Raw genomic sequence first — 27,136 nt, forward strand, 5'->3', positions numbered from 1 at the left:
GCCGGAGGCGCTCTGTCCACGCCGTGGCGGGGCGGGCACAGCGGGTCCCTCCCGGCGGCCGTCGGGGCGCGCGTGCGCTCGGTGTGGCGGGGCGGGCACGCGGCGGGGCCATGGCGGACTACCTGATCAGCGGCGGCACCGGCTACGTGCCCGACGACGGGCTGACGGCTCAGCAGCTCTTCAGCTGCGGCGATGGCCTCACCTACAAGTGAGTGCGGCCGGCACGGGGGTGGGACCGGGACCGGGACCTGGGGCGCGGGGCCGCCGCGGTGGCTGACGCGTCTCCCCTCGTTCCTCCGCAGCGATTTCCTCATCCTCCCGGGGTACATCGACTTCACGGCGGACCAGGTGGTGAGTGGCCGGGGCGGGGGAGCGGGCCGGGGGCCGGGCCGGGGGTTGCGCCGGTGCCGCCGCTCACCCGCCGCCGCCGCCTGCCTCCCCGCCAGGACCTGACCTCGGCGCTGACCAAGAGAATCACCCTGAAGACACCGCTGGTCTCCTCGCCCATGGACACGGTCACCGAGGCCAGCATGGCCATCGCCATGGCGGTGAGTGCGGCCCCGCGGGCGGGTCCCCTGTGCCGCCCTCACCGGGCTGGTGGGGCCTGAGGCGCCCGCGTGGCTGCCCCGGGGTCCCGCAGCGCCTCGGAGCGAGGCCGGGCCCGGAGCTCCATCGGTGCCGGCCCCGCTGCTGCAGCCGGCTGGTGCAGCACCGGGCAGCAGGGTCTGCGGTGACTCACAGCCGCCTTTGTGTCCCCAGCTGACCGGAGGAATCGGGTTCATCCACCACAACTGCACCCCGGAGTTCCAGGCCAACGAGGTGCGGAAGGTGAAGGTGAGTGCTTGTAACGGCAGCACCAAACCGTGCTGGCACAGGGCGCTCTGTGGAGGTGGGAGCGGGTCTGGCCTCGCTGAATGAGCTGTGTGAGGAGATTGCTGACGTGTGCCCGATCTTCGTGTTTCAGAGCTGTAGTGCCGCCAGGGTTTGCAGGCACAGCCCTCTTGTTGTGTGCCAGGCGCTGTCTGTGGTCAGCCTGGGACTTGAGTCCTCCTGGTGTGGGAATATTCCCCATCATTTCAGGGAGGAGGTTAGCCTGGAAGCTCTTCGATGTTAGCGTTATTTGGGTGAGCCTTGTTGCTGGTTTGAGAGTCGTCCTGTTGGTGAGCATGTGGCTAGGCTGGGTGATGGCAGACCCGTGTGAGTGGCTGCAGTAACCTGCAGGCACGTGCCTCGCTCCTGTCTGGCCTGGCAGTGCCACTCAGCCTGGCTGCTGGATCTGCTTCCTTTCAGAAATACGAGCAAGGATTCATCACAGACCCCGTGGTGCTGAGCCCCAATGACCGAGTGCGAGATGTGTTTGAAGCAAAAGCTCGTCATGGATTTTGTGGGATTCCCATCACGGACAATGGGAAGATGGGGGGCAAGCTGGTTGGGATCATCTCGTCCAGAGATATTGATTTCCTGAAAGAGTCAGAGCATGACCTGCCCCTCGGTGAGGTGAGAAGTGCTCACACCTGAGGGGTGTGAACACTATGTTAGGAAGCCATGTGGCCTGTGATAAGGATAAGGGTGAGTGTGTGGCTGTGAGGGTGTTCTGCCAGTGGGAGGGAGCAGCTCCAGCTTAGCTCAGCAGATCTGTCTGTGAGTGCGTTTCCAGGAGAGAGTGTCTTGCTTGTTTGCACTCTCTGAGCGACTCCTGCAGTGCAGACCATGCAGTTCATGTGAATCATAAGGATTATCTTTCAGTGCTGTGGAACCTCAGCCCTGCTTCACTAATTAATTGCTGGCATTTATGGCTGCTGCTGTAGTCCCACATGCTGGCACTGGCCAGCTTTGTAGCAGCTGTGCTCTGCCCAGCAAACCCTCCAAGTGCTGAGCTTCCTTTTCTGGACTGCCTCTCCCTCTGTGCATCATCTGGATTACTTGTTCTTTCAAATAACCCCCTTAACTGGCAGTCTGGCTTTCATAATGCTTCACTGTCAGACTCCCCTCATGCAGGACAACGTTCTGTGATTCCAGTTACACAAGCTGTGTAACTGGAGATCTGCGGTGCTGTCAGGTTACACCACCAGTGCCTCTTGGCCATGCTTTCCTCTTGGCTCACAAATATTTTTAGCTCTTGCTGACCAAACGTGGTGTCACATGCTGATCCCTGTTTGGTTTGAAATCAGCTATAAATACAAGATAATGATACAAGAGCCTTAGACTAGGAGCAGGTTATAAAAGTGCATGTGGCCCTTTGAGGCAATGCTGCCTATCAGAGGAGCCAGATAAGGATCTTTCCTCATACTTTCTTTGGGTCATTCAGCACTGCAGAGCAGGAAACTTTCTGCTGTCAGTGTGTGGTGCTTGTTCCAGATGACTGGAAGCTGGCCAATGTGACACCCATTCACAACAAGGGTGGGAAGGAGGATCCTGGTAATTATAGGCCAGTTAGCCTGACCTCAGTACCCAGTAAGGTAATGGAGCAGTTTATACTGAGTTTCATCACACAGCACTCACAGGATGGCCAGGGTATCAGAGCTAGCCAGCAGGGATTTAGGAGGGGTACGGTCGTGTTTGACCAACCTGGTCTCCTTTCATGACCAGGTGGCCCTCCTGGTGGATGCAGGAAGAGCTGTGGATGTGTCTGTTTGGACTCCAGCAAGGCCTTTGGCACTGTGTCCCACAGCACACTCCTGGAGAAGCTGCAGCCCAGGGCTGGGACAGGAGCACTCTGTGCTGGGTTCAGAACTGGCTGGATGGCCAGGCCCAGAGTGGTGGTGAGCAGTGCTGCATCCAGCTGGCAGCCAGTCAGCAGTAGTGTCCCTCAGGGCTCTATGCTGAGGCCAGCTCTGTTCAATATCTTCATTAACAACATGGATGAGGGGATTGAGTCTGTCATTGGTAAATTTGTGGATGACACTAAGCTGGGAGCACATGTCCATCTGTTCGAGGGTAGGAGGGCTCTGCAGGGAGACCTGGAACAGTTGGATGGATGGGCAGAGTCCAATAAGATGAAGTTTAATAAGTCCAAGTGCCCAGTCCTGCATTTGGCCACAATAACCCTGCAGTGCTCTTGGCTGGGGATGGATTGGCTGGACAGTGCCCAGGCACAAAGGGACCTGGGGTACTGGTGACAGCGGACTGAACACGAGCCAGCAGTGTGCCCTGCTGGCCAAGAAGGCCAACAGCTCCTGGCCTGGATCAGGAATGGTGTGGCCAGCAGGAGCAGGGAGGTCATTCTGCCCCTGCACTCAGTGTGGTGAGGCCACACCCTGAGTGCTGTGTCCAGTTCTGGGCCCTCAGTTTGGGAAGGATGCTGAGACACTGGAGTATGTCTAGAGGAGGCAACAAGGCTGGTGAGGGCCTTGGAACACAAACCCTGTGGGGAATGACTGAGGGATCTGGGAGTGTTCAGCCTGGAGAAAAAGGGATTCAGATGTGACCTTATCACTCTCTACAACTCCCTGAAAGGTGGCTGTAGTCAGATGGAGGTTGGTCTCTTTCTTCAGGCAGCACTGACAGAACCAGAGGACACAGTCTTAAGCTGTGCCAAGGGAAATTTAGGTTGAATATTAGGAAAGATTTTTACAGAAAGAGTGATAAAGCACTGGACTGGTCTGCCTGGGGAGGTGGTGGAGTCACCATCTCTGGATGTGTTTTAAAAAAGACTGGACGTGGCACTCAGTGCCATGGTTTAATTGAGGTATTAGGGCATGGGTTGGACTCAATTATCTTGAAGGTCTCTTCTAACCTAGTGGTTCTGTGATATGTCTGTGATGTCTCAGGCTTCTCTTAAAATGTGGGTTCTGTCACAGCATTTTCGGTAGATGGAGGCATGGTCAGCCTCTTTCTGATACAAAATGTCTGTTCTTAAGGTATAAATAACTGAAATGCTCCTTCTTTGTATACAACTGACCTACCTTCCTGAAGGGTTAGAGAATGCTCCCTTTTAGCTTTGCCCAGCGTTCTCAAATAACCTTTCATGGGGACTTGATGATCACAGAATGCTGTGGTTGGAAAGGGACTTGGAGGTCTCTTGTCAAGCCACCTGCTCAAGGCACGTTGAGCTGGAGGAGGTTTTGTGGGGCTGTGTCTAAATCTCCAAGGAGGTTTTGTGGGGCTGTGTCTAAATCTCCAAGGATGGAGATTTCATTATCTCTCTGAGCTGCTCCCCCAGTGGGAGAGTACTGTTGTGATGAAAACCACCATACCAGGTCAGATGTTCAGCACTGCCCTTTGCTTTCCACTGTGTTTTGGTGCTTGTTTGTCAGAGTGAGTGTGGCTGAGCATATTTGCCCCACTGACCTTACCAGCAGCAGCAGTGGGTTATTCTGGGCGGAGCCCTTCCAGGGCCTGTGCACTGGAGATGCTGCCTGAAAACAAGATTGAGGGCACTGCCTTTCTGCCAGCACAGCATGAGACTCCCAAGGCGTCTCCAGCCCTTATTTGCGTGTGCTCCAATGAAAGGGAGAGCTCTTAGGGTGATATATCAAACAAGGGTCATCTGAGAGTTGTCCCTTGTTTCCAGGTGCTTTCACTTGTCTTCCTGAGGCCTTCTGCCATCTCCTGTTTTCAGTGCACTGATGGGCTTGGGGCCTGATGCCAGAGCCTGCATGGGGACAGCACACTGGAGGCTTTTCCTGTGTGTTCCTGGAGGCGTGTTGCTGTGCTGTGGGCTCTTTGAGGAGCACTCCTGCACGGCCACTGCAGAATGTTTCACGTGGGCGGGGGGGTTTGGTATTTTCAGATCAGTGTGAAGGAGTTCTTGTGACTTTTTATCTTCTCCCACCCACTAGATTATGACAAAGCGGGAGGATCTTGTTGTGGCCCCAGCTGGTGTAATGTTGAAGGAAGCGAATGAAATTCTGCAAAGGAGTAAAAAAGGTACCTGTGGCTGTCTGTGGCACAAGGGAGAGCTGTGGAAGTGCTGGGTGAATGTGGGCACACAGTCCCTGTGTGGGTGAAACATGGGAGACAACGGTGAACACAGTGCCTGCAGCCCTCTGCTTGGGTACAGAGTTCACATGCCTTCATCTCAAATGTGTTTGGAGTTGAGGGATTCTTGGCAGCCCAGTGTTCGGCTGTCCAGCCATATGTCTTTGATTTTCTAGCCTGGCCTTCGCATTTCAGTGCTCAGTTCATCCCTCTTAGGGTTTAGTAGTTTGACTTTTAATAGGGTGTTGTGCGTCTAATTATTAAAAAATGCACACGTTTCCTATGGTTGATGTAAAAATACTGAGTCCTTCTCCAGTCCTATAAACTCCTTTCTCTGTTTCTTGAGCCAGAGCTGCTGGCATCCATGGCCAAGCAAGATTTGGTAACACATCTGAGTCTCCATCTTGTAGCAGTTTTTGCCTGCCCACTGCTGCACTGCTCTGAGCTAATGCCTGTCTCCTGCAGAAATCTGCAGTGATGTTCTTTCTGTCTGTTTCCAGGCAAGCTGCCAATTGTTAATGAAGATGACGAGCTGGTGGCGATCATTGCCCGCACTGATCTCAAGAAGAACAGGGATTACCCTCTGGCTTCCAAGGACTCCAAGAAGCAGCTGCTGTGCGGTGCCGCTATCGGGACCCATGAGGATGACAAGTACCGGCTGGACCTGCTGGTGCAGGCTGGCGTGGACGCTGTCGTGCTGGTGAGCACCCCTGGGCACCCATGGGCACTGTGTCAGCCTGGCACCCTGGGGGTTGAGTCCTCAGGCTGGATGAATGTCACTGTCTTTGTCACAGGCCTTTCTGTGTTAGAATGTGGCAGTTTGTTGACCTCTCAGTCTTGTTCAGGTTAGAATCCTCAGATTGGAGGGATTCCTCTTCCTTGGAGATTTATGTGACCTGAAGAAGTTGGTAGGGTGCATTGAAGCCCTGAAGGCTGTGAAGAGAAACATTGTCAGTTAATGCAGAATCTTCTACAAATACCTCTTGCACTCTGCCACCAGCTTCTCTGATGTTCCTGACTAGTTTTGAATATTCAGCTTATCAGTTTCCCTTCGTCCCTTTGGTGTTTGTTACTGTGTTTCTCTCTTACTGATGTTCAGGAGTGATCAGTGAGCCCAGAGCTGCTCTGCTGGTCTCCCTTTCTGGCCTGTAAACTTTCAGGCACAGTTGTCAGTGCCTGTATTTGCACATGGTTTTCTCATCGATTGTGATACTGTGGGTGTGCTGTGCTCTGAGGGCACGGCTGTGCAGTGGGAAATGTTTAACAGACATCATTTGACTGGGTCACAGAGATTGGCAGGGACTGAGGGCTCAGTGCCCCACATCTGGTATTTGAGCTGCTCTGCTGCACAGTAAGGAGGTGCATCCCCCCACCAGCCCTCCTGGGTTTCACAAGGAACATTCTCCATTTCACCTGTAGTTTGAGACAGGGCTGACAGTGTCCTGCTGATAGAGCCAGATGGTTCTTATGCACAGCCAGATGTTCTGCTTGTTGCCTTCTGTAGAAGCTACAGGATTAAACCTGAAGGATATTACTGAAGTCTTTACAATACTGAAGTCTTTACAATGTGCTTCCCTTGTGCAGGGAAGTACATTCCTGTCTTGGCAGCAGCTTCTGCTGGGGTTCCATGCCCAATTTAGGGAGTCATTTTGCCCATTACTCAGCTTAGCAGAGACCCCAGCAAGCAGAGTGAAAATCTGAAACTTTTCTGAAGCTGCATTTGTAATCTGCAGAAATTGTGGTTGAAACTGATTTTCTTTCTGTTGCAGGATTCCTCTCAGGGGAATTCCATCTTCCAGATCAATATGATTAAATATATTAAGGAGAAATATCCCAACCTACAAGTTATTGGAGGAAATGGTAGGCATGTGTTGAAGACTCTTGTCTTTAAATGACATTTGTTTCTTAGACACAGAGGGAGCTGCAGGAATGTGAATGAAACTATCATCTTGATACATTTCTGTGAGCTTAAAATGGTTTCCTCTGACTTGTGGAATGGAGCAGGACCACTGCAGACACAGGGCAGTACCTTACTGCTGCAGGTACTTAGAAACCTTTGTTCTGCAGCACAGTGTGTTACAGTCCTCCATAGCACATTATGCATTAGCTTATTTTACACACCAGTTTAAAATTTTGCTTAGTAATGAATACTGCTTGATGTGGAAATCTAGTGGCAATTTTCCCTGTCTCTCGACAGCAGAGCCCAGTGGTCCTTGTCTTTACTTGATGCTGCTGTTACCCTGTACTCTGCCCTCCCTACCTCGTGCGGTGCAGAGTGTTTGGGACCGTGCCATGACTTCTGCTGCCTCAGCCTTTGGGTAGAAGTTGCAGAATAGCCTAAAGGGGCAGTGTCACCTCATCCACTGTGGCCACTGGAACAGAAACTCACTGCTTCTCCCTGACAGGCCTGGCTCTGCCACAGGCTCTTGCCCAGGGTGGGGGAACCTCCAGGACAGAGAAGTGTTGTTTGCTGTGTTTTTCTGTTTTCAAACCGATTTTTGCTCTCCACAGTGGTGACTGCAGCTCAGGCCAAGAACCTGATTGACGCGGGGGTTGATGCCCTGAGGGTCGGGATGGGCAGTGGCTCCATCTGCATCACACAGGAAGGTGAGAGAGATCCGCCTGCCTCCTAAATAGGCTGAAGACACATGTTTAGTAGAAATTCCCCGCTGAAAAGCAGCATGGCTGGGATGGAATTTTCCTTTGAGGGCAGTGTCCATCAGGAAGACGTCTTTCACCCCCTTTGTCCAGGACTTCCAACCCTTGGGGTGGCAGCAGCAGCAAAGGCATTTCCCAGGACTGACCGAGACTGAGTAGAGCCGGTGTGGCAGATGGTGGCTTTGCCCGAGGGGAGCTGTTGGCTCGGTGTGGAATGGGGCTGGCAGGCAGCTCTGCAGGGAGAGGGGCTTACTGGATCCCCAGTGCTGATGGGTGAAGCACACTGGGCTGTCTGTGCTCCCTTTCCTCTGGCAGCAGTGTGCGTGATGCTTGACTATTGATCTGGGCTTGATGCCTTTGCAGTTTCCAGGCCAAAATGGGATTTCTTGCGTTTGTCTCTGCAGTTAGAGCTTGTGTGGAGCAGAGGCTGTTCCACCCTTAGCTAAAAGGGAAGAGGGGCATCCCCCAGGGCCTGAAGAAAGTCTGTCTTGAGGACAGACTCAGTCCTTGTGCAGAGTGGTGGTGCAGCAAGGCGCTGCAGTCCATGAGCACAGCCCCTCACTGCTTTGGTCCTTAGCCTGTGCCACAGGAGGCAGCAAGTGAGCAGCTGCTTGGCTGTAGGAGCTGCTTTCGCTCTGCCCTTTCCAGCATGGAGCCTGTGAGCAGCCCTGGACCTGTGCTGTGTTCCTGCTTTGCCTGGCTGCAGGAGTTCCCAGTCAGGGCAGTGTGTTTCAGGTCAGCTTTCTGAGGAGGGAGGAGTATCCTTGGGCTGACACTTCCTTAGCCAGAGCAGAGCCAGGACACACATGTCCTACCCTGGCTCTGAGGCAAAGGCATGCTCTGATCTGCAGACTGGTGAATGTCCCTGGGGTTCCTCCAGCTGCCCTGGGAATGGGCTTGGGTGCTGGTTTTGGTGAAGGTGTAGAGCAGAGGTAGAATGTGGCACTTCACAGGAGATGTGGTTGCAGAACTCTTGCCTGCAGCTTCCCAGGTTTTTGGCACTGCTAAGGGAAAGAACTCTGACTTTTTGGGGTAGGGGTCACCTCTCTGGGTGGCTGCTGGGGTAGGGCGAGCATGCGCTGTGCACAGCCAGGCCTGGCTGCCTTGGATCTGGCCTCTGGCTTGGCTCAGGCTAGGAAGGGTCTGCAAAGTCAGCTCTGTCCCACACCGTATGCTCTGCCCAGTAGCAGGTCATTTCTGGGGTCCTTTGTTCTGCTGCTGTTCTTCTGTCTCTAAAATGTGTGTGTTTGTTTTTGTTTAGCTGCTCCAAAGATCCCTCCAGACCTAAAGTCCCACAGCCCCAAATGCCCTTCTACTGTCACGGGCACCTATAGTAAGTCACTTGCCCTGTTCCCAACCCTAATTATGTGTCTTGAAGCAGGACCCTGATTTGGCTGCACATGGCCCTACTGCTTGTTTGAGAATAATTTAGCTGTAGATGCACTTGGGGTTTTGTGGCTTTGGATACTGGTTTTGAATCTAAAATTAAATCTGAGAAACCTCTCTAATTTCATAAAGCAGAATCTGAACCGTCCAAGCTGAAGGAACTCAGGCCTGTCCTCTCTCCACTCCAAATTCCAGTTAGGAGCCTGACTGCACCTTTTGGATCCCTAGCCAGGCATGCTCCTGCTGATCCAGTACTGGGAGGTGATCCCTGAGCAGTTCTTGATCGTGCTCAAAATGTAGCCCTAGTTCTGGGCAAGTTGTGCTCCCTTCCCATGGAGCTGGCTCCCCTGAGTTACAGAGGGAATTCACTGCACATGGCCACCTTGGCAGCTGTGTTCCATCTTTTCCCCACCAAGTCCTGTGGAGAGAAGGAGCTTTTGCCTGCCCAGCACAGGGTGCAGGGTTCTCTGCTCTGATGCTCTGACCAAGCAGCCCCTGCAAGGCAAGCCTTAGGCTTTGTCCTTTCTCCTAGTTCTGACACACCCCAAAGGGAGAGGTTTACTCTTGCAGATCCTGGAAGGTTTTCTCTAGCAGATGATTTTGTAGGGCCACCCTTTGCCAATGCACTGAAAGGGACAAACCCTTCCCTGACCGTGTGATGTGTGTGTGTGCTCAGAACCCTGCTTGGGACGCCTGCGCTGCGGGGCTGTGGCACTGGGCACTGGGACACTCGGATGCTCCCAGGGGCCCTGAGCCCAGCTGTGCCTTAAAAGGGCTGGTCTCTGTGCTTGAGAGGTTTCTGCAGGCCCTGCACTGTCTATGGCACACTCCCATAGACCCTGGACTCAAAACCCTTCAGAAATGGGTGTTTCTCTCCACAGCAGCATTTTGCAGCTGCACTGTGGCCTTCAGCAGTGCAGAACTGCAAGACCATCTCTTTAAGGGCATTGATGATGAAGCTGGCAGCCTCTCCCTGGCTGGCTGAGCCTGAGCTGAACGCTGGGGTCTGATTAAATTTAGTTCTGTCACAATCTCAGTCTGCAGTCTGGCTGCCCTCCTCAGCAGCTGCTGCTGAGTGCTGGGAGTAGAGAAACTGTAGCCTCCTGGCCTCTGCAGGCTTCTGCCAGGGACATGCTGCCAGCACTGCCGCGTGCAGGCTGAACCACACCCGGATTTCACACTCCAAAGTACTAATACTGAATGGCCTTAATCTTTCCCAGTTTATGGGACTAACCATGACTGAAGAAAAGGCTTCCAGTTGATGGTGGGGAAGGGACGTCTCCCTGAGAGAAGCTTATATCAGTGTTCTTGCATGCCTGTGGCTGACAAACATGTTACAAGACATGCCTTGTGCTGGTTTTCCTCACATAACGGGAAGCTTAACTGCTACTGACTGGGAAGAACAAGTAAATCCAAACTCTCTCCTCATGGGGCAGCTAAACTTGATAGATCCCTTGCTACATTGCAGGGCAGGAAGATAAATTATTACCAAACCATTCTGCCTCTTTCCTTTTCCACTGCTGCATGTGTGTTTGTGTGTATATGCAGACCTGTATGCATAGATATATTTATATCTATAGCATATACAGGCATATGAGCTCTCTCCTAGCCAACTGCCTTTCCATTCAAGAGGCACATCTTACAGATGCTGGGTACATGGACAAGGGGTCTGGCAGCTCCAGGAGAGAGCCAGCAGTGGGACATGGCTACATGCCAGGGATGCTTTGGAGAGGGGCTTTTGGAGTTTGCTTTATTTCCTTCCCAAGCTCCCCACATGTCTGCTCTGCACAAGGATTGAGCCACGAGTCTTGTCTGATCCCAGGCATCCAACCAAAGCCCCCAGTCCTGAGGTCACTCCCAGCTTTTTGGAGCCAAGGGCTGTGAGGACGTCTCAGCAGGCACCTCCCGGGCATCTGCTTCTCTTGGACTCAGCCTAGGGAAGGAGCACCCAGGGATTTGTGCGTTCTGAGTGCTGGAGCATGTGTGTGCCGGGAGCCTGAGCGAGCCTGCTGGGACGGGGCCGTGCTGCAGGCTGGGGCTGAGCTGTGTGTCTGTCCCTGCAGTGCTGGCGTGCGGCCGTCCCCAGGCCACGGCGGTGTACAAGGTGTCCGAGTACGCGCGCAGGTTCGGCGTCCCCGTCATCGCCGACGGAGGCATCCAGACGGTTGGGCACATCGCCAAGGCCCTGGCACTGGGGGCCTCCACAGGTGAGCTCCACTGTGGGCAATCTCCCAGGAGGTGTTTCCATATGGCATCACACTGGGCATGAGGGCCTTTACCTGCAGGTGGCTGGGGGCACAGGGCTGCAGCCAGTGCTGTGGCCAGGAACCCTGAGGGGTTTTGCAGCCACTGCCACTGATGTGCTGTTCCTGGTGATATCTTGTCCAGTGATGATGGGCTCTCTCCTGGCTGCCACCACGGAGGCCCCAGGCGAGTACTTCTTCTCGGATGGCATCAGGCTGAAGAAATACCGCGGCATGGGCTCCCTAGATGCCATGGACAAGAACTTGGGCAGCCAGAATCGGTATTTCAGGTCAGAGATGGTGCTTTGGGGCAGCAGATCAAGCTTTTGGGGTTTCTATGCTTCACAAATATTCTTGATTTGTGCTTTCATGCAGTGAGACAGACAAAATTAAAGTGGCCCAGGGGGTCTCCGGTGCAGTGCAAGACAAAGGCTCTATCCATAAATTCATTCCATACCTAATTGCTGGGATCCAGCATTCCTGCCAGGATATCGGTGCCAAGAGCCTGACCCAAGTCCGGTGAGTGCTTCCCCCCTGCCTGTGCTCTGGTTGGGTCATGGTGCTGCTGTCTGGAGTCCCTGTGTAGCTGTACTCAAGCTGTGGTGTGTATAATTTGTATAATTTGTAGCTCTCTTCCCTCATCTCCAGTGGGCAGTGCATAATGGATCTGCCAGCCCCAGGGACACAGGAGTATGGTCTGTTGTGGCATATTCAGCTGGCTGGGCTCAAATGTTGGGATTACATTACCCAATCTGGTTCTTGGGAGCACAGCAAAGACCATTCTGGCCACAGCTGGAGGAACCAGTGACCCTCATCCCAGATGTTCCAGCTCAGCATGTGCCAGAGCACTGTCTTCCCTGGACTCTGCCTGGCTTGTGACAGGTGTTCTTCCCCCTCAGAGCCATGATGTACTCGGGAGAGCTGAAATTTGAGAAGAGGACAACATCTGCCCAGGTTGAAGGAGGGGTGCACGGCCTCCACTCGTAAGTGCTTCTGGCAGGATCCTTGTCACCCTGGGGGCTGTTGGGGTGAGGAACAGCCACTCTGTACCTCAGCTGCCATGCCCTTGGCTTGGTGTGCCATTCATTGGCTTGCCCTGGCACCACAGCTGGGCCAAGCCCTGGCCTTTCAGGGTGCTGAGGCTGTTCCCCTCCCTGGGCTGGGAGGATCTGTTCCATACTGCACCTTGGTCCCTGCCCTGAGTGAGGTGGGTCATAAAGGGGCTCCCTGGTGCTGCTTTCTCACAGGTATGAGAAACGCCTCTTCTGAGACAGATCTGTGTCTGTCCCTGTGCCACCCAGCCCTGCGCTGCTCTGCGTGGGAGCTGCTCTTGCTGCAGAAGTGCCATTATTCTGGGCTGCCTGGAGCTCCTGCTGTCCCTTGGCTGCTTTCTGACCACCTGCGGGGCCCGCCTTCCACCCAGGAGCTGAGCCTGGGCTGGAGCCTTGCACGTGTTGGCCATGTTTTACAATAAAAAAATGAAAAGATGTGCAGCTGGTGTCAGCCCAGAGCCCCTCTTCCTTCTTTACCTCCCTTGGTCTCTGTCCTTGGCTCTGTCCCTTGCTTCCCACACTGTCAGAGGCAGCTGATAACCCCAGAAGGGACTTTGTGCATGTGAAGGGCAGCAGGGAAGGGAGAGCCCTGAGACAGGGCTGAGTGGGTAACAGTGTGGTTTCTTTACAAATCCTTCCTGAGAGCAGAAAACAAGGGCTGGACTGCTGGGCAAGAAAGCAAACAGTTTAACATTGCCATCATCTCCTGCTAGCAGCTGCCAAACCCAGCTGTGGCAGCAGCCAGGATGCTGCAGGCCCCCATTCCTGGTGCAGCTGCTTCATTCTTCCCCTAAACATCTTGTAGCTGCCACACCTCCAGGCTCAGTGGCTGCACCCCCTTGGGCTGTTCACTGTGGAGGACCTGCCCAGGCTCCAACAGAGCAGTTGTTTGCTGGAAGGTGGGCAATGCACTGGGAGGGGCACAAGTTTATAAAGGAGCTGGTCTGCATTTCTGCAGGCCTGAGCAGTGCAACCTTCCCTGGCTTGGCAGGTTTACCTGTGAGACACTTGCTAAGCAAAGCCACCCAAACCTTGCAGCTGCATCCCCTGCCTTTGCCTGGCAAGGTGGCAGAGTTCAGGGCATGAGGCTTCCATTAGGTACATGTACCCTCTTCCCCAGAGGTGACATCCCCAACTATGAACCATCCAGTTCAGGACACGGACCCTTTCCAAGTCCCCTGCTGGAGCTTGAGATGAAAGAGGATGCAGCACCACCTGGGACACACAAGTTGCTTGTGCTGTGGTCAGGAAGCTGGCTGGCACATGGCATCCCACCACCACACATGCTGCCTAGTGCCCAAGGTGAGCACATGCCCCCTCAATTTGTTACAGCCTCAATGCATTGTGCATTAACCACCACACAATTTCTTGTACTTCCCGCTTACTTTTATTTTCCTCGTGGAGCTCCGGGTGTGCCTGGGGATGTACAGCTCACCCCACCAGCCTTTACCCTCCCTCAGGTGAGGCCTCTTGCTGCCAAGGTGTGGGGCATGACCTTGGCAGGGCTGTGGGAGCAGTGCCACCAGCAAAGCCTTGTGCTGTGCCCCACAGTCTCCAGCTCAGATTTGGCAGGGAGGCCAAGAAGCCAGAGACTGCAGGCAGGAGCTAAGCCCGTGTATTTCACATCCCTCCTGTGGTAGAGTCATCACTGAGCCGACAGCTCCACAGTTCACTATGGAGCAGTGACCCTCGCGGGCTTCAGGCGGGCAGGGGAGGAACCACTCAGCCCATGGGCATGGCAGGCAGTGCCTACACGCCTTAGGTGCCCCGCGGGGGGATGAGCCCAGCAGCCACCACGCGCCTGTCATTCATGAGGAAGTTGAAGGTTGCACATGCATTCGCCTGTGAATAGAAAAGGGAGTGAGCGAAGCTCCGGCCCTCAGAAAGGAGACTCGGCCCTTCCCCACATGGCACATGACCCCCTCCCTCCTTCCCTCCCTCCCTTTCAGTGGGGTGCTGCCTATGCCCACCCTTACCGTGTCCTGCACCTCCACAGCAATCCCGCACTCCCGCATCTGCTTCATCATGGCAGGGTGCAGCCGCTCCACCCTGTCCCCCGTGCCCAGCACCAGGATCTCTGCAACCAGGGCAAGACAAGGGTGAGCAGGGCAGCATTCGAGCTGCCTCGGTCCAGAGCTGCCCTTCCTGCAGGCACCAATGGTTCCCGCACAGCCACCCCTACAGGAGCCCGAAGGGGGGCAGCCCGCGCCCCTCCTGCCCCGCGTACCAATCTGGGGCTCCAGCAGCCGGAACAGCGACAGACTCTCGATAGAGATGTCGCGGTGGGAGCCAACCTGCGGGGACACGGCGGGCGTTGAGGGGAGCTGCCCCCGGCGCGCGGTGGCGCCCGGCAGCCCCGGCCCCGCCGCCGGGCACTCACGTTCCACTGGAGGATGCTGCGGGGCAGGACGGCGCAGGGCCCCACCACCAGGTCTCCGCTGATGGTGAAGCCGCGGGTGCTGTAGCCCTCGATGAACATGATGTTGGGGGACTCCGGCTGCAGCACCATCACCCGCGTCCGCTGGTACATCTCATCATCCGCCGGAGTGAGCCGGTGACCCCGGTACGGCGCTCTGCGGGGAGAGTGAGCAGCTGGGACACGGGGGACCCACGGACACCTCCCGGACACCCTACGGCATCCCACAGGCACCTCCCCCGGTCGCAGGGCAGCGGCGGTGCCGGTTGCCGGTGCCGGTACCTGCCCGCCGCCCGCCCCACCGCCGGCACGAGCCGCCGCAGCGCCGCCATGGCCGCGACCCCGCCGGAACCACCGGGCGGCCCCGCCCCCGCCGCTACTGCCCACTGGCGGCCGGGGCCGGGACAGCGCCACTGGGGGAGAGGGATCGGAGTGGGGCTCCCAGGGAGCCCTCGGGGTCCCCCCGCCCGGGGTCCTGAGGGACGGGAGGGCGGCGACACTCACACACCTGCTGCCTCCGGGCCCGGGCGCGCCCCGACCTGCAGAGCCCAGATGGGCGCCGGAGCGAAACCGAAAGCGGCCGGTGGCGGGGCGGGAGCGGCACGGCGGGAGCGGGGTGTCCCGCTGGAGCCTCCCCGACCCCGCCGCCGGGAGGGGCTGCTGTGCCGAAGGCTGCGGGGCCGGAGGTGAGAGGGGAGCGGGCGGCTCCCCGGGCGGGAGGGAGCGGGCCCGGGTCTCGGCTGCGCTCCTGGCCCGGCCCCGCCGGTGCCCCTGGGCTGCCCCAGGCTCGGCACGGCGCCCTGGGCCCCCGTGTGCCTCGCTGCGGGCGGCTGTTGCCAGTCGGGGCTGAACGCCCGGAGCCGCCGCCGCCGGCACCTCCCGCTGCACCCTCACCCTCCTCCTGCCGCGCTCGGTGCGGCCGGTGGCATTTCGGGCTCAGAGGTGCCCTGGGACAGGGGACCCACGTCCCCACCTGTGTCACCCCCCCCGGGGCCAGCCGTAGCCTGACATTGCGGGGGCCACCGGGAAGCTCCCTGGCAGTGGCGGCGGAGCATTTCCCGCCACCGTGCCGTGCCGGAGGCATCAGGAATTCCCACAGCCGGCAGCCTTGGCCAGCGCAGGGTCCCAGGGATCCCCGGGCAGCACCGCGGGAGCTCCGCACGGGGCCGGTGGGGTTCCCCGCGCGGTTTGAATTCCCCCCGTGGCGTTGCCGAGGGCTCCTCGCCGGGGCGGGGGCCGGAGGCGCTGGCAGCGGCGGGCCGGGCCGTGCCGCCTCTAGGCGCAGGTGCCGGGGCAGGTGCCCTCCCTCGGGGACGGCTCGTGTTTCCGGGCCCCGTCGGGGGCTGATGGGCTGGCACCAGTTGCTCCAGCCCCACCGGGGCTTTGTTCGGAGCCGTTTCCTTTTGGCTCGGCCGTGCCGCCCTCCCCTTGGCACCCGGCCCGCGGCGCGGGGGGAGCCGGCAGCACAACCCCGGTCTCTGTCGACACCCCCGATCACAACGGCCCGGCGGTGGCTCCCACTCACCTCCTCCGCCCCGCTCCCCGCCGGTAAGTCGCCCTCTCCCCTCCTGGCCCACCGACTGCCCCAGGGTTGGGGTGGCATGGCCGTGGTGCCCGTGCCCATCCCTCCGCGGCGCCAGCGCGGGCAACGGAATCCCAAAAGCAGCTGTTCCCACTGTGCCCAGCTGCCCTGGGGTTTCGTTACCCGCGCTCCCGCCACCGCCTCGCCGCACACCCCCCCACCCCACCCCTGCCCACCTCCCCGTGCTGGGCAAGAGCCGCGTGTCCCACTGCAGCCCCTGCCGGGGCTGGGGCAGCGCCTGGGGCCACGCTGGAAGAAGGGTGGTGTCAGAATGGGGGATCGCCGGTGCCCAGCCTCGTGGCTCAGCCCCTGCACCGGGCTGGGGGGCGCTTCTGTTTCTTGTGCCCCCAACAGCTAAAAATAGCAGCTGGCTTCCTGGGAGAGTATGGGGAGCATGGCTGCTTTGCCACAGCGTGGATGTGGTCCCCTGAACCACGGCGGTGCAGGCTGTGACACTGCCAAACTTCCTGCCCATGCCGGCTCTCCCTGGCCCTCGCAGCACCCTAGTGCCTGCAGGGCTGGGCAGGATCCAGCCCTTGGAGAGAGATGGCTTTGGAATGACACGATCACTCCCGCTGAGCCAGCAGCCAGAGAGCCATCGGGGATGTCGTGTCTTTCCAAAGCTCTTTCGGCGCCTCCGAGAGCCCTCCCCGGGCCACTGCGCTGCCGGGGCCCATGTGGGCGGCCTGCGAGACGCTCTGAGGATGTGGACGGATCCAGCCTAGACCCATCTTGAGTGGTGACACAAGGTCCAGCAAGTCCCCCTGGCCGGGCAGGGGTCCTGAGCAGCTCCTGCACTGCGGACAGTCAGCAGTTGGTCTGGTGTGAGCAGCGATTCTCAGATCACCTCTTGGCTGTGGGTGGTGCAGGGAGCACCCCACCATGGCATGGACGTGTTCTCACTCCTGCCCTGGGGCTGCAGATTCTCACTGGCTGTGGGCTGCAGCCCTGGGGCTCCAGAGCTGACTGAGGAGCCCCAAAGGCAGTTGTTGCATTCCTGGAAGAGCCCATGCAGCAGGATCTGCCCTCACCCTGCTCCCCCCTCTTTCCCCCACGCACACAAGCCCTGGAGGAACCGGTTTGGGCCCTGCGGGCAGAGCTCCTTCCTTTCCCCGCAGCCCCCACCTGCCTAACGGGGAGGGCAGGAAGGGCACAGCAGAAAGGGAGGTCCCTAACTCTGTGCTGTGGTGGGGTTTGGCGCTTCCTCCTCCTGTCAGTCAGGTTTGGTGCCATGGGGCTGGGGCTGTGCTGGGCCCTTGGCCTGTCGCCAGTTCAGCAGCCACTGGCACACTTGTCATGGGGCTGCCAGCAGTGTGAGCTCTCTGTCAGATCTGTGCTTCAACCATTGCTGTGGAGCAGCTCAGCTCTGCAGATGTAATCAAGACCACGATCTAATCGCTTCCCCTTCCTTCCTGGGGCTGATAAGGGGGACAGTGCTCATGTGCTGGACAGGAGAGCAGCCCTCTAGGGTGGGCCTGGAGAACACGGCAGGGCGTGCATGCACAGCTGCTCATCGCTGTGCCACGCAGAGGCCATGCCGCAGGCACGTGGGTGCTGCTCACGTTCCTCAGCCATCGTGTCAGAGTCCAGCCAAGCCCTGGGGCTCATGGTGGACAGGCTGGACTGCCCAGCCAGGGCCTGCCAGTGACACCATGCCCACAGCTGGTCTCACACACTCCAGCCCATCCAAACCTCCCTTCCCACCACAGTTCAGGCTGCTGGACCTGCTCCCAGGGCCCCTTGTTGTCCCCAGCAGCCCAGGGACCACCAGGCTGTGCTCTGGGCTGGGCCATGCCCACGGCTGTGCTGCACTCCCTGCCCCGGGCAGCCCTTTCTGCCCGGGCCTCTCTGATCCTGGCACAGCCTCTGGCTCCTGCTCCTGCTCAGTTCCTTAGGGTTTTAGGTCTGGGCTCCCCGGTTTTGGAGAAGAGAGGACACCACTCCTACACACCTCAGGGTGACACCATGGCCCCGCTGGGGTGAGGCTGAGCGGGACTGACACCCTTTCGGGCCATTCGGGGTGCCTGCTTGCAGCTCTGTGGTCCTGACCTGACACACCCATCATGGCGGCGCCCGCTGCCCGCCACACCCACCATGGCGGCTCCGCACCCGTCCCCCCAAGATGGCCGCCCTGCCCGGCCAACGCGCCCGTCACCAAGATGGCCGCCCGGGAGCGCCGCACGCAACATGGCGGCCTTCTGGGGGAGGCGTGACATCAGTTCCGGCCGCGGTTACGGAAGCGCGCGATGGGCGAGGAGATGGGCGAGGGCCGCCCGGGGGTGGCGGCGACGCTGCGGGCGCTGAACGGGGCCCTGGGGCGGCCCGCCGCGCTCTGGGTGAAGGAGAGCGGCGCCCGCAACCTGCGCCACCGGGATTTCCTGGCGCCGCGGGCCGCGCTGAGCGCCGCCTTTCCCGGAGGGCAGGTAGGCCGTGGCGGCGTGGGCAGGGCTGGGTAGGGAGCGGGATTTGCGGGAGCGGTTTGATGGGGCCGGGGCTGGGGCCGTCCTGTGCCCGTGCAGCCCGGACCGCTCCTCGCCCTCCGCCCGCAGGTGCCCCCCGAGGCCGTGTCGGCGGTGCCGTCGCTGCGAGGCCCGGCGGTGCTGCCGCTGCGGATCTGCCGGCAGACGCCGGCGGGGCTGGCGGTGCAGGTGCACCGCCCCGAGGCCTTCCAGCGCCTGCTGGGGCCTCTGCCCGGCCCGCCTGCCCCCGCGGCGGGGCCGCGCACGGGCTGCGTGGTGCTGCACTGCCCGGCCCTGCGCAGCAGCCCCGCTGCCCTGCGGCCCCGCCACCTCCGCTCCGTCCTGCTGGCCGACCACCTGGCCCAGCTGCTGCGCGCCCAGGGGTGAGTGCCTCCGGCCAGTCCTGCTCCCGGTCCCCGCCGCAGCGCCCGCCGCTCTCAGCGCCTGCCTTGCCCTCTCTCGCAGGGTCGACGTGCGACTGGTCCCTGCCCTCAGCGAGGAGAGGAGCTGGGACGTCCTGCGGCAGCTCCGCATCTGCTGGCCCTCCGGCTCCGGTGGCTCGGCCCTCACTGATGCCATCTCGACCTTGAAGGCAGCGCTGGGCCGGTGCCCCTGTGCCACAGCCTGTGAGCAGGGGCCAGGTACAGCCGAAGGTGTCCTCTCAAAGGTGCACCTGAAGAGCTTCGTGGAGCAGCAGGGCTTGTTGGGCTACGACCCCAATCTAGATGTGCTTCTCGGTGAGCCTCACATGTACAGCAGCTCAGGTGTGGCAGTGGGGGTGGAATGGGTGCAAATAGGCCTGTTTCCTTTAAGCTGTTTTTAACAAAAATAAGGTGGGGTGGTGGACACAAGTGGCTTGCCCCTCTTGTTCTCCTTCAATCTGGTTTGATCCTGGGGCAGACCCGATGCTGGAGGGTGGAGAACGCCATGTCCCACTGTGTGTCCCTCCTTCTTTCAGTGACAGAGAGCACACTGCGGTCCTTGGCTGAGCTGCAGGAAGCTGTTCTGCAGTGCCCAGTGAGTGACCCCACAGCACTGCCTGCCTCTCGCTTCCCAAGTGTCCCTTCCTTCTGGCAGGCAATGGGATTGAGCTCCCTGTATTGCTCTGCTGCAGGCCAAAGGCCAGAGTAGTTGCTGCAGCATCGTGCATGTGGTGAACTGTGAGGAGGAATTCCAGCAGCAGCAGCTGGATGTGCTCTGGAGGATTTTGGATCCGGGAGCCCACACAGCTTTGCAGGTGAGCAAGAGCAACCTCTAACCCTTCTCAGTGTGGCCCCCAGCATCCATCCTTGGCTCTAGGTTTAGAACAGGGCTGGATTTCACTCCATTCCCAGCTTCAGCCTCTGTGTCTTTCAGAAACACCTTGTCTGTGGGCCAGTGAAGGTGACCAGCCCCTCATCACCCATTGGGGCAGACCAGTACTTCCAGTAAGTTGCTGTGCAAGGCACCTGCTGCTTTCTCTGCTGCTAAGGCTCCCTGTGGGCCAGCTCAGCCCACAGTGGGTGGCTCTGTCTGTGTTTGTCCCAGACTCCGGAGGCGCCAGATGTATGAGGCCTCTGTGATCAAGTATGGGGAGCTTGCACAAGGTGAGAGCTGGGGCTCCATGGGGATGCTGCTCCATCCCATCCTCATTGCTCCCATGAGTGGGGCTGCACCTGCAGGGTGCTCCTTCTCCCCTCCAGGACCGAGCCAGGTGTTGCCCTCGCTTTGGGAAGGCATTTGAAGGTTCAGGGCACTGGCACAGAGCAACTCCTGATGGGAGCCAGGGCTGGTGCTGTGGTGGTGCTCAACCAGGGGTGTCCTGCCTGGGTGCTGGGGATATCAGTACATGGGAATGGAGCAAGCTGTCCCTGATGGCACCTGCCTTCTCCACAGATGAGGCCTGGACAGAGGTGATTGATACCCTGACAGTGGCTGCCATCAGGTTTGAGATGCTGAGCACTGCTCACCGGAGTCAGGTAGGACAGTGGCTTGCATGGAGCCAGGGCTGGCGGGTTGTGGGAAGAGTGGAGTGGATCTGTGCTGAGCAGCCTGGACTGTGGCTTCTGCCTGCCCTCAGATCACCCTGGACCTGGAGAACAACAGCATCTCCACAAAAGGAACAAAGAGTGGTGCCTTTGTGATGTACAACTGTGCCCGACTGGCCACGCTCTTCAGCACCTTCCAGCGGACTGTGGAGCAGGGTGAGCACCAGCCTCAACACCCTCCTCTGACAGCCACTGCTGGAGCCACAGGGGCTTCTTTGGGCACAACAGTCTCCCTGCTTTCCAGGCACATATCCACCTCTGCCACCAGTGTCTGAACTGAACTTCTCCTGCCTCCGAGAAGAGGTGAGTGCTGAGATGAGGAATGGGGGGATCTGTGCACTCTTGGCTCTGGTGATGGATGCTGTGGCCCAAGAGGATCTGACACTTAGACATGTAATCCCTTCACAGGGTGAATGGCTCCTACTCTTCAACTATCTCCTGCCCTTCCCTGAAGTCCTGCAGCAGGCAGCACAGCTGCCCCCACCCTCCAAGGGGATCCGGATCACTGCCAGCACAGAGACAGTAAGTGCCATGTGCCACAGCATCCATGGCTGCTGCTCCAGCAGTCCCAGCCCAGGGCAAAGCTTCAGGCCAACAGGTGCTCCCCATCAGTGAGCAAGACAGGCACAGTGCTGAGAGAATAGATGGCCATGCCCCTGGGGCAGTTCCTGCTTTGCTTGGGGTGGGTGAGGGCCCAAGACCAGCCAGACTTCACTGTACCATGAGAATGTCTCTGCCTTGTAGGTGTGCAAGTTCCTGATCCAGCTCAGCATGGATTTCAGCTCCTACTACAACCGGGTGCACATCCTGGGGGTGAGTTAGGTGTGCCAGCCTCAACCTTGTGCCCCTGCAGTCCTTTTGGGGCTGCACTGCTCTTGGGGGGCAGCCATGTGGGGAATGGTGCCAGGAGTGTGATGTCCCCCTGTCCCATCCTCCAAGAGAGCACAGGCAGCAGTGCCTGCAGGGCCAGCCTGTCAAGGGGTAGTTTGGCCACCAGTCCCAAGCTGCCTTTCTCCCTGCAGGAGCCATTCCCTCATCTCTTTGACCAGATGTTTGCTCGCCTCCAGCTGCTGGGAGCAGTGAGAGATGTGTTCCACAGTGCCCTGGCAACCCTGCACCTCCCTCCTCTCAGCCAGATCTGAGCCACCCCTGAAGAGCTAGACCATGGTGTGACAGTCACCTACACACCACACGTTGGGGGGGAGAACAGGGCACATTGTCCTGGCAGGGCAAGGGCTGCTCCAGTGGCAGCAAGGCACAGTTCAGCCCCATGGAGGCATTTCCCTTCCCATGGTGTTTGGGGATTGGTCTGTGCTCTCTGCAGCTTTGTCCAGTGTGGGACATGGGTGCCCCTCCACATCCACACCAGCAGAAGGGAAAAGGGCTCCTGTGGCACCCCAGAAGCTGGGCTGGGATTACTGGGGAGGTGGCAGCAGGGACCAGTCACCACAAAGAAAAATGCCAACTTCATTTCCCTCAAAACTTTATTGAAAGGTGCTCTGTGCTGGCAGGGAGCTCCTGAGGCTCTTTGCTCCTGTTGGGCTCTGAGCCAGGCCCCAGTACTGGGGTCCAATACACTTGTTGCTGGACAACTCCTCTATGTGTCTGACCTCAGGGTTGTTTGTCCTTCCTTCCTTTCTTTGGTCTGACTGTCCTGGATCCTGTTTCTATGCAGGAAAAACCCACTTGGCCTGAGTGGGGTGGTATTTGTGGGCAGCCCAGCCACCCCCATGCCACAAGGGTGCTGCTGTGGAGGATCAGTGTCCCTGTGGATTTCAGCTCTGCAGGGTCAAGACTGTCACACAGGGCTGTCTGTGGACACACAGGACTGCAGCCCACCATGTGTCACACCAGTCCCTGACCCTTCCTGGCCTCCTACTGCTCTCAAGCTCCCAGGACTAGGCCATATCTTCAGTGCCTCCCAAGCATGGTTCCTCTCTGAGACCAAGACTGGAAAGCTGACATTGATCCTTCACACCTTGCAGAGGAAGAGCTGCTCTTGGGCAGCAGGGGCTAACAGCCCCACTTCCTTACTGCATGGGGAAGCCCTAGGCTTGTCTGGAGGGATCACATCTGCCTTCTTCCCAGAGACCACTGGCCTCGAGCACCACAACTATGGCATGTGCTTGAAGGAGCCAAGTATGTCTGTCCCCTCAGGACAAGACACATGAGTGTGCAGGCTGGAGGCAGGGACCACAGTGACGGGCAAAGCCCACATGCAGGGTGCCCTCCAAATGCAGGCAGGGACCCAGATGTGTCATACACCTGCCCCATTACTGAGGAGCCTTTTGTGGAGGAGGTTTGGGGGAGGCTGTGCCACACAGCATCTCCAGGCCCTGCCCACAGAGCACGCAGTAGTACCGCAGCTCGCCCCCCGGCCTCGTCCACCTCCCAGCAGTCCAGCTCAGCTAGGTCAGGCACGTGGAAGAAGGTGGTGCTGAGGGGCACCAGCTCGCCTGGGCAGCAGTTCCACAGCGTCAGGCGCTGGTCCACCGAGGCAGAGAGCAGCAGGTCTGGCCGCAGCACCCGGATCCCCGTCACATGGGCAGCGTGGGCACAGGGCCTGCACACCCGCTCCAGGACCCGCAGGCAGGTCCCTGCCGTGGCCTCAGCCCTGCCCAGGGCTACCTCCAGCAGGCAGACATGGATGGAGCCATCGTCACTGCCGCTGGCCACCAGGTACCGTCCCTCGGGCGTCTGGCGGATGTGAAGGCTGTTGACACCGCAGCTGTGCGCCATGACCGTGACCAGCGGGGCCTCCAGAGCTGGGAAAAACGGGCTGGGTCAGGAGAGCAATGCTCACCTTGTTAGAGGGAGCAGAAGAGCTGCTGGGCAGCAGCACTCACCCAAGGGCTGCATCTCTCCCTCTGCTTGGTGCAGGGCGTCTGCCGCATCCATGATGGGGCCGGTGATGTCCCAAAAGGCAATGCTGCCATCAGTGGCTGCGCTGCACAGGAGGTGCCTCCTAGAATGGGGAGTGTAGAGGGAGTCTGTGGCTGCAGCCCTGGGGGTTCCCACTGAGATCCATGGAAATGGCAGAACAGCCCCCAGGGATTAACTTCTCCCTTCCCTCTGCCTGCAGAGCTGCCATCTCTGCAAGGACTGACATTTCTACCCAGAGCCCATCGATGGCAGCCCAGCATTCAGGGCTCACCTCTCTCCTCCTGCCCATGTGTGCAGAATGCTTCCACCTTCAGCACGCAGCGCTGGTGGTGAAATGACTCTGCCACCAGCACCAACTTCCGAGCAGCCTCTAGCAGCCCAAAGATCCTGTAATGGAGCAGAGGGCTGTGGGAGTGTAGGAGCTTCTGGCCCATTTCCCACCATGCGCTGTCTTATGGCCAGCTCAGAGCAGGCCACATCCCATGGCAGCAGCCTCCTGTTTTGAGCCTGCTCTGCTGCCATCACCAGCTCCATTCTCCCTGTCAGGCCCCATGATGGCTCCTCACCGGACTGATCCATCGCTGCAGGCAGCAGCCAGGAATTTCCAGGGTGTTGGCAGCTGCTTGGTGCTCGTCCCAGGCACAACTGACAGGGACATGTACCTGCAGCAAAGACACAACATTCACCAACACCTCTCTGGCCCCATGGAGCTGGGTGGCCCAGGAGAGCAGCCCTGAGCCTTTCCCTTACACCAAAAGCCCCTTGAGGCCCACAGGGCACTGCACACCAGGAATCACACACGAAGCCACGCCGGCCCTCTTTGCCTCAGCTGAACCTACAGCTGCACAGAGCAGGTATTCCAGTGGAGGCCTGTACAGCTCCCAACACCCTCCCACACTGTGATCACTACTAATCCTGCCTTGGGCAGTCCCTGATCATCACCTTGTCTCTGGGTCCATCTTGACAAGCTTGTGCCTGTTCTTCTTCTTCTCCCAGTGCTTGTCCAGCCGGTGGGAGGCCACATGCATGACCTGGCAGGCCACAGCACTCTGAGCTGCCGTGTCCCCAGTGCACAGCAGCCGGTAGCACTCGATCTGTGCGCGGCCGCCTGCAGAGAAGAGCAGGGCAGACAAGCCCTCATCACCAAAGCCCTCATCTCCAGGTCCCATGGCGAATGCCAACGTCCTCACACTGGAAATGTGGTCACTGAGGCGGGCAAGGGGCACAGCTGCCCGAGAGTTCTCACTGAGCACCAGGACACAGGTCGTGGTGTCCTCACTGCCGGTGACAAACATGTTAACGGTGGCACGGCCGGGCACCTGCACGGCCCCCAGGCGCCGCACGCAGGTGATCTCCCGCCCGTGCAGGGATTCCAGCAGCACTTGCTGCTCGCAGGGCTCGGCCTCACGGTGGTACAGCATCACATCCCCAGACTTGATGAAGGCAAACACCTCGGTCGAGGGGCTGCTGCAGTAGCTCCAGGAGCGATGCCCACCCCCGCAGGGGATGCAGTGGATGTTCTCGCCGGTCCTGCTGCTCCACACCACAAAGTTGTCAGCGTGAAAGCCCAGCACAAGCAGGTCCCCATCCGAGGTGAAGTGCAGCTCCTCAATCCATTGCAGCCCTTTGCAGGGCCTGTGCTTCTGCAGGACCTCCAGCTGCTGGTCCCGCAGGCGGAGCTGGCGGTAGACACCATCCCGGCCTGTGCTGTAAATGTAGCCCCCGTGGATGGTCACCGAGGTAACTCCTGTCTTCCCGTGGAGTCCAAAGAGCACTGACAGTGGGGACTCAAGAGGAAGAGATCCTTTGTGCAACGAGCAAGAGGGCTCCAGCTCATTACTGGAGTCCTTAATAACGGGGTCAGTGCCACCATTGACAATGCTGGTGCTTTCTGCAGCCCACCCCAAGGAACTGCTGCAACGGAAGAGGAGGAGGGAGCCCCGGCGGTCCCCACAGACCAGGAGCCCTTCCTGGGGCAAGAAGGCAGCACAGGTGTGCCAGCGCTGCTTGCAGGGGGGCAGCAGGTACCGACCCATGAGCCGCACCCAAGGTGCCTGCCCGGGGCGGTGCGTGACGTCCAGCCAGAGCATCTCCCCGTCGGGACCAGAGGCCAGAAGAGCAGCAGCGGTGTCGGGGGGCAGCCCGGGACTGGGGGCCCAGCTCAGCCCGTGCACGGCCCCCTCGAACAGCGTGAGCTTGGTGGCGGCCCCGGGGCAGCTCAAGGCGAAAAGGAGGAGGCGCCCGTCGCCGCCGGCCACGGCGCAGAGCGTCTCGTCCCATCCGTGCAGCGGGGCGGCCGCCAGCACGGCGCGGGGCCCGCTGGCAGCGGGGTGCAGCACCGGCGTCCAGCAACCCTGAGCCACCTCGAATGCCTCCAGCCCGCCCGCCTCGTCCAGCACCAGCACCCGCCGCGGCCCCACCAGCAGCACGGCCCGCGGCCGCTCCCGGGCCCCCAGCGCCGCAACCGCGGGGACCGCCTCCGTAGCCTCCCGCCGGGGCTGCCAGAGCCGGACGCCGCCGTCGTCGCCGCCCGTGGCCACGCGGCCGCCGGCGGGGCGCAGGGCCAGGGCGCGCAGGGCCCCGCGGTGCCCGCGCCGCGCCCGCCGCACGGTGCCGCCGCCGCCCCACTCCAGGCAGGCGCCGTCCTCCCCAGCGCTGACCGGGAGCGGCCCCCGCAGCACCACGGCGGCCACTCGCGCCCCGTGCCCGTAACACACCAGCAGGCAGGTGCCGGCCCCGTCCCCGCCGCCCAACTCGCCCACGGCCCACAGGCGCACGCTGCGGTCTTCGGAGGCGGAGGCGAGCAGCCCCCGCGACGCCGCGTAGCAGAGCGCCAGCACCGCGCCCCGGTGCCCGCACAGCTGACGCTGCGGGGCCGTGGCCGCCGCCGCCCGCCAAACCACCACGTTCCCCGTGGCCGTGCCGGCCGCCAGCGCCAGCCGCCCCCAGCTCACCCCCGCCAGCACGGCGCAGCGCAGCGCCCCGGCCCCGCCACAGCTCGCCTGCCGCAGCCAGCGCCCGCCACCCCACCACTCGTAGAGCGCCACGGTCCCGCCGCCCAGCGCCAGCGCCAGCCGCCCGCCCGCCGCCCACCGCGCCTCCCACACCCGCGCCCGGAGCTCGCGCGCGGCCCCGCCGCCGCACGCCGCCAGCAGCGGCCCAGCGCCCGCTCCGCCGCGCCGCACCGCCAGCACTGCCAGCCAGCGCCCGCCGAACACCGCTACTCGCGCCGCCGGTCCGGGCCCCGGCTCGGTCCGCAGCCCCTGCACGCTGGCCTCACGCAGCACGCTCCGCCGGCCCGCCGCCGCCGCTGGCCCGCCGCCGCTCAGCCGAAACGCCACCACCTCCGGGCCTGTACCTGCGGGACACCGCGTCAGCCGCTGCCGCTGGCCCCGCCGCCCGCCCCGGTACGGTCCCAGCGCTCACCCGCCAACAGCACGTCCCCCGCGAACTCCAGCGCTGTCACCGGGGCCACCAGAGCCACCGACTCCATCTTGGCCGCACCAACCC

The 27,136-nt window shown here is 59.9% G+C and overlaps 4 protein-coding genes across 7 annotated transcripts; 2 read left to right on the forward strand and 2 right to left on the reverse strand.

Annotated features, from left to right (window-relative positions):
• The first annotated feature begins 74 nt into the window (after nucleotides 1-74).
• Nucleotides 75-12,710, forward strand: IMPDH2 (inosine monophosphate dehydrogenase 2). 3 transcript variants are annotated; one of them, XM_036390708.2, is made up of 15 exons: nucleotides 75-208; nucleotides 303-351; nucleotides 447-548; nucleotides 760-834; nucleotides 1,291-1,497; nucleotides 4,782-4,869; nucleotides 5,421-5,620; nucleotides 6,690-6,780; nucleotides 7,432-7,527; nucleotides 8,840-8,911; nucleotides 11,028-11,171; nucleotides 11,353-11,497; nucleotides 11,583-11,726; nucleotides 12,107-12,190; nucleotides 12,455-12,710. In XM_036390708.2, the coding sequence occupies exons 1-15, from the start codon at nucleotides 111-113 to the stop codon at nucleotides 12,474-12,476; spliced, it is 1,617 nt and encodes a 538-aa protein (XP_036246601.1). In that variant the 5' UTR covers nucleotides 75-110; the 3' UTR covers nucleotides 12,477-12,710. The 3 variants fall into 3 exon arrangements, with proteins under 3 accessions (XP_036246601.1, XP_036246603.1, XP_036246602.1); XM_036390710.2 differs by lacking the exon at nucleotides 1,291-1,497; XM_036390709.2 differs by lacking the exon at nucleotides 8,840-8,911 and having other exon boundaries at nucleotides 76-208.
• Nucleotides 12,711-13,623: 913 nt separating this feature from the next.
• NDUFAF3 (NADH:ubiquinone oxidoreductase complex assembly factor 3) lies at nucleotides 13,624-27,129 on the reverse strand. 2 transcript variants are annotated; one of them, XM_036390713.1, is made up of 5 exons: nucleotides 27,053-27,129; nucleotides 14,640-14,832; nucleotides 14,487-14,553; nucleotides 14,236-14,336; nucleotides 13,624-14,101 (listed from the first exon to the last, which is right to left on the reverse strand). In XM_036390713.1, the coding sequence occupies exons 2-5, from the start codon at nucleotides 14,787-14,789 to the stop codon at nucleotides 14,018-14,020; spliced, it is 402 nt and encodes a 133-aa protein (XP_036246606.1). In that variant the 5' UTR covers nucleotides 14,790-14,832; nucleotides 27,053-27,129; the 3' UTR covers nucleotides 13,624-14,017. The 2 variants fall into 2 exon arrangements, with proteins under 2 accessions (XP_036246606.1, XP_036246607.2); XM_036390714.2 differs by lacking the exon at nucleotides 27,053-27,129 and adding an exon at nucleotides 14,958-15,095.
• Nucleotides 17,404-22,339, forward strand: DALRD3 (DALR anticodon binding domain containing 3). Its single transcript, XM_036390706.2, is given in 16 exon segments — nucleotides 17,404-18,438; nucleotides 18,441-18,458; nucleotides 18,461-18,508; nucleotides 18,511-18,680; nucleotides 18,807-19,099; nucleotides 19,182-19,480; nucleotides 19,675-19,733; nucleotides 19,831-19,953; nucleotides 20,073-20,143; nucleotides 20,244-20,302; nucleotides 20,592-20,674; nucleotides 20,776-20,899; nucleotides 20,988-21,046; nucleotides 21,152-21,265; nucleotides 21,488-21,556; nucleotides 21,766-22,339. Coding segments are annotated over 16 exon segments (1,827 nt in total). The 5' UTR covers nucleotides 17,404-18,320; the 3' UTR covers nucleotides 21,886-22,339.
• Nucleotides 22,210-27,119, reverse strand: WDR6 (WD repeat domain 6). The gene is made up of 6 exons (XM_036391205.1): nucleotides 27,053-27,119; nucleotides 24,569-26,984; nucleotides 24,193-24,288; nucleotides 23,894-24,013; nucleotides 23,590-23,708; nucleotides 22,210-23,508 (listed from the first exon to the last, which is right to left on the reverse strand). Exons 1-6 carry the CDS (start codon nucleotides 27,117-27,119, stop codon nucleotides 22,811-22,813), a joined length of 3,516 nt encoding a protein of 1,171 aa, XP_036247098.1. The 3' UTR covers nucleotides 22,210-22,810.
• Nucleotides 27,130-27,136: the final 7 nt, after the last annotated feature.

The sequence above is a fragment of the Molothrus ater genome, chromosome 11 (assembly GCF_012460135.2).
Source record: "Molothrus ater isolate BHLD 08-10-18 breed brown headed cowbird chromosome 11, BPBGC_Mater_1.1, whole genome shotgun sequence".
NCBI lineage: Eukaryota > Metazoa > Chordata > Aves > Passeriformes > Icteridae > Molothrus > Molothrus ater.

What these genes read in the sequence shown, in the direction of transcription:
- IMPDH2 (XM_036390708.2), top strand. Translation starts at nt 111, where the DNA reads ATGGCGGACTACCTGATCAGCGGCGGCACCGGCTACGTGCCCGACGAC. An exon ending in GCATGGCCATCGCCATGGCG is followed by an intron (nt 549 to 759) that starts GTGAGTGCGGCC and finishes TTGTGTCCCCAG; the next exon opens with CTGACCGGAGGAATCGGGTT. An exon ending in CATCTGCATCACACAGGAAG is followed by an intron (nt 7,528 to 8,839) that starts GTGAGAGAGATC and finishes GTTTTTGTTTAG; the next exon opens with CTGCTCCAAAGATCCCTCCA.
- WDR6 (XM_036391205.1), bottom strand. Translation starts at nt 27,119, where the DNA reads ATGGAGTCGGTGGCTCTGGTGGCCCCGGTGACAGCGCTGGAGTTCGCG. An exon ending in GGGGGACGTGCTGTTGGCGG is followed by an intron (nt 26,985 to 27,052) that starts GTGAGCGCTGGG and finishes GGTGTCCCGCAG; the next exon opens with GTACAGGCCCGGAGGTGGTG. An exon ending in TGCAGCGATGGATCAGTCCG is followed by an intron (nt 24,014 to 24,192) that starts GTGAGGAGCCAT and finishes GCTCCATTACAG; the next exon opens with GATCTTTGGGCTGCTAGAGG.
- NDUFAF3 (XM_036390714.2), bottom strand. Translation starts at nt 15,007, where the DNA reads ATGGCGGCGCTGCGGCGGCTCGTGCCGGCGGTGGGGCGGGCGGCGGGC. An exon ending in GTGGGGCGGGCGGCGGGCAG is followed by an intron (nt 14,833 to 14,957) that starts GTACCGGCACCG and finishes CTCTCCCCGCAG; the next exon opens with AGCGCCGTACCGGGGTCACC. An exon ending in GCTGCTGGAGCCCCAGATTG is followed by an intron (nt 14,337 to 14,486) that starts GTACGCGGGGCA and finishes CCCTGGTTGCAG; the next exon opens with AGATCCTGGTGCTGGGCACG.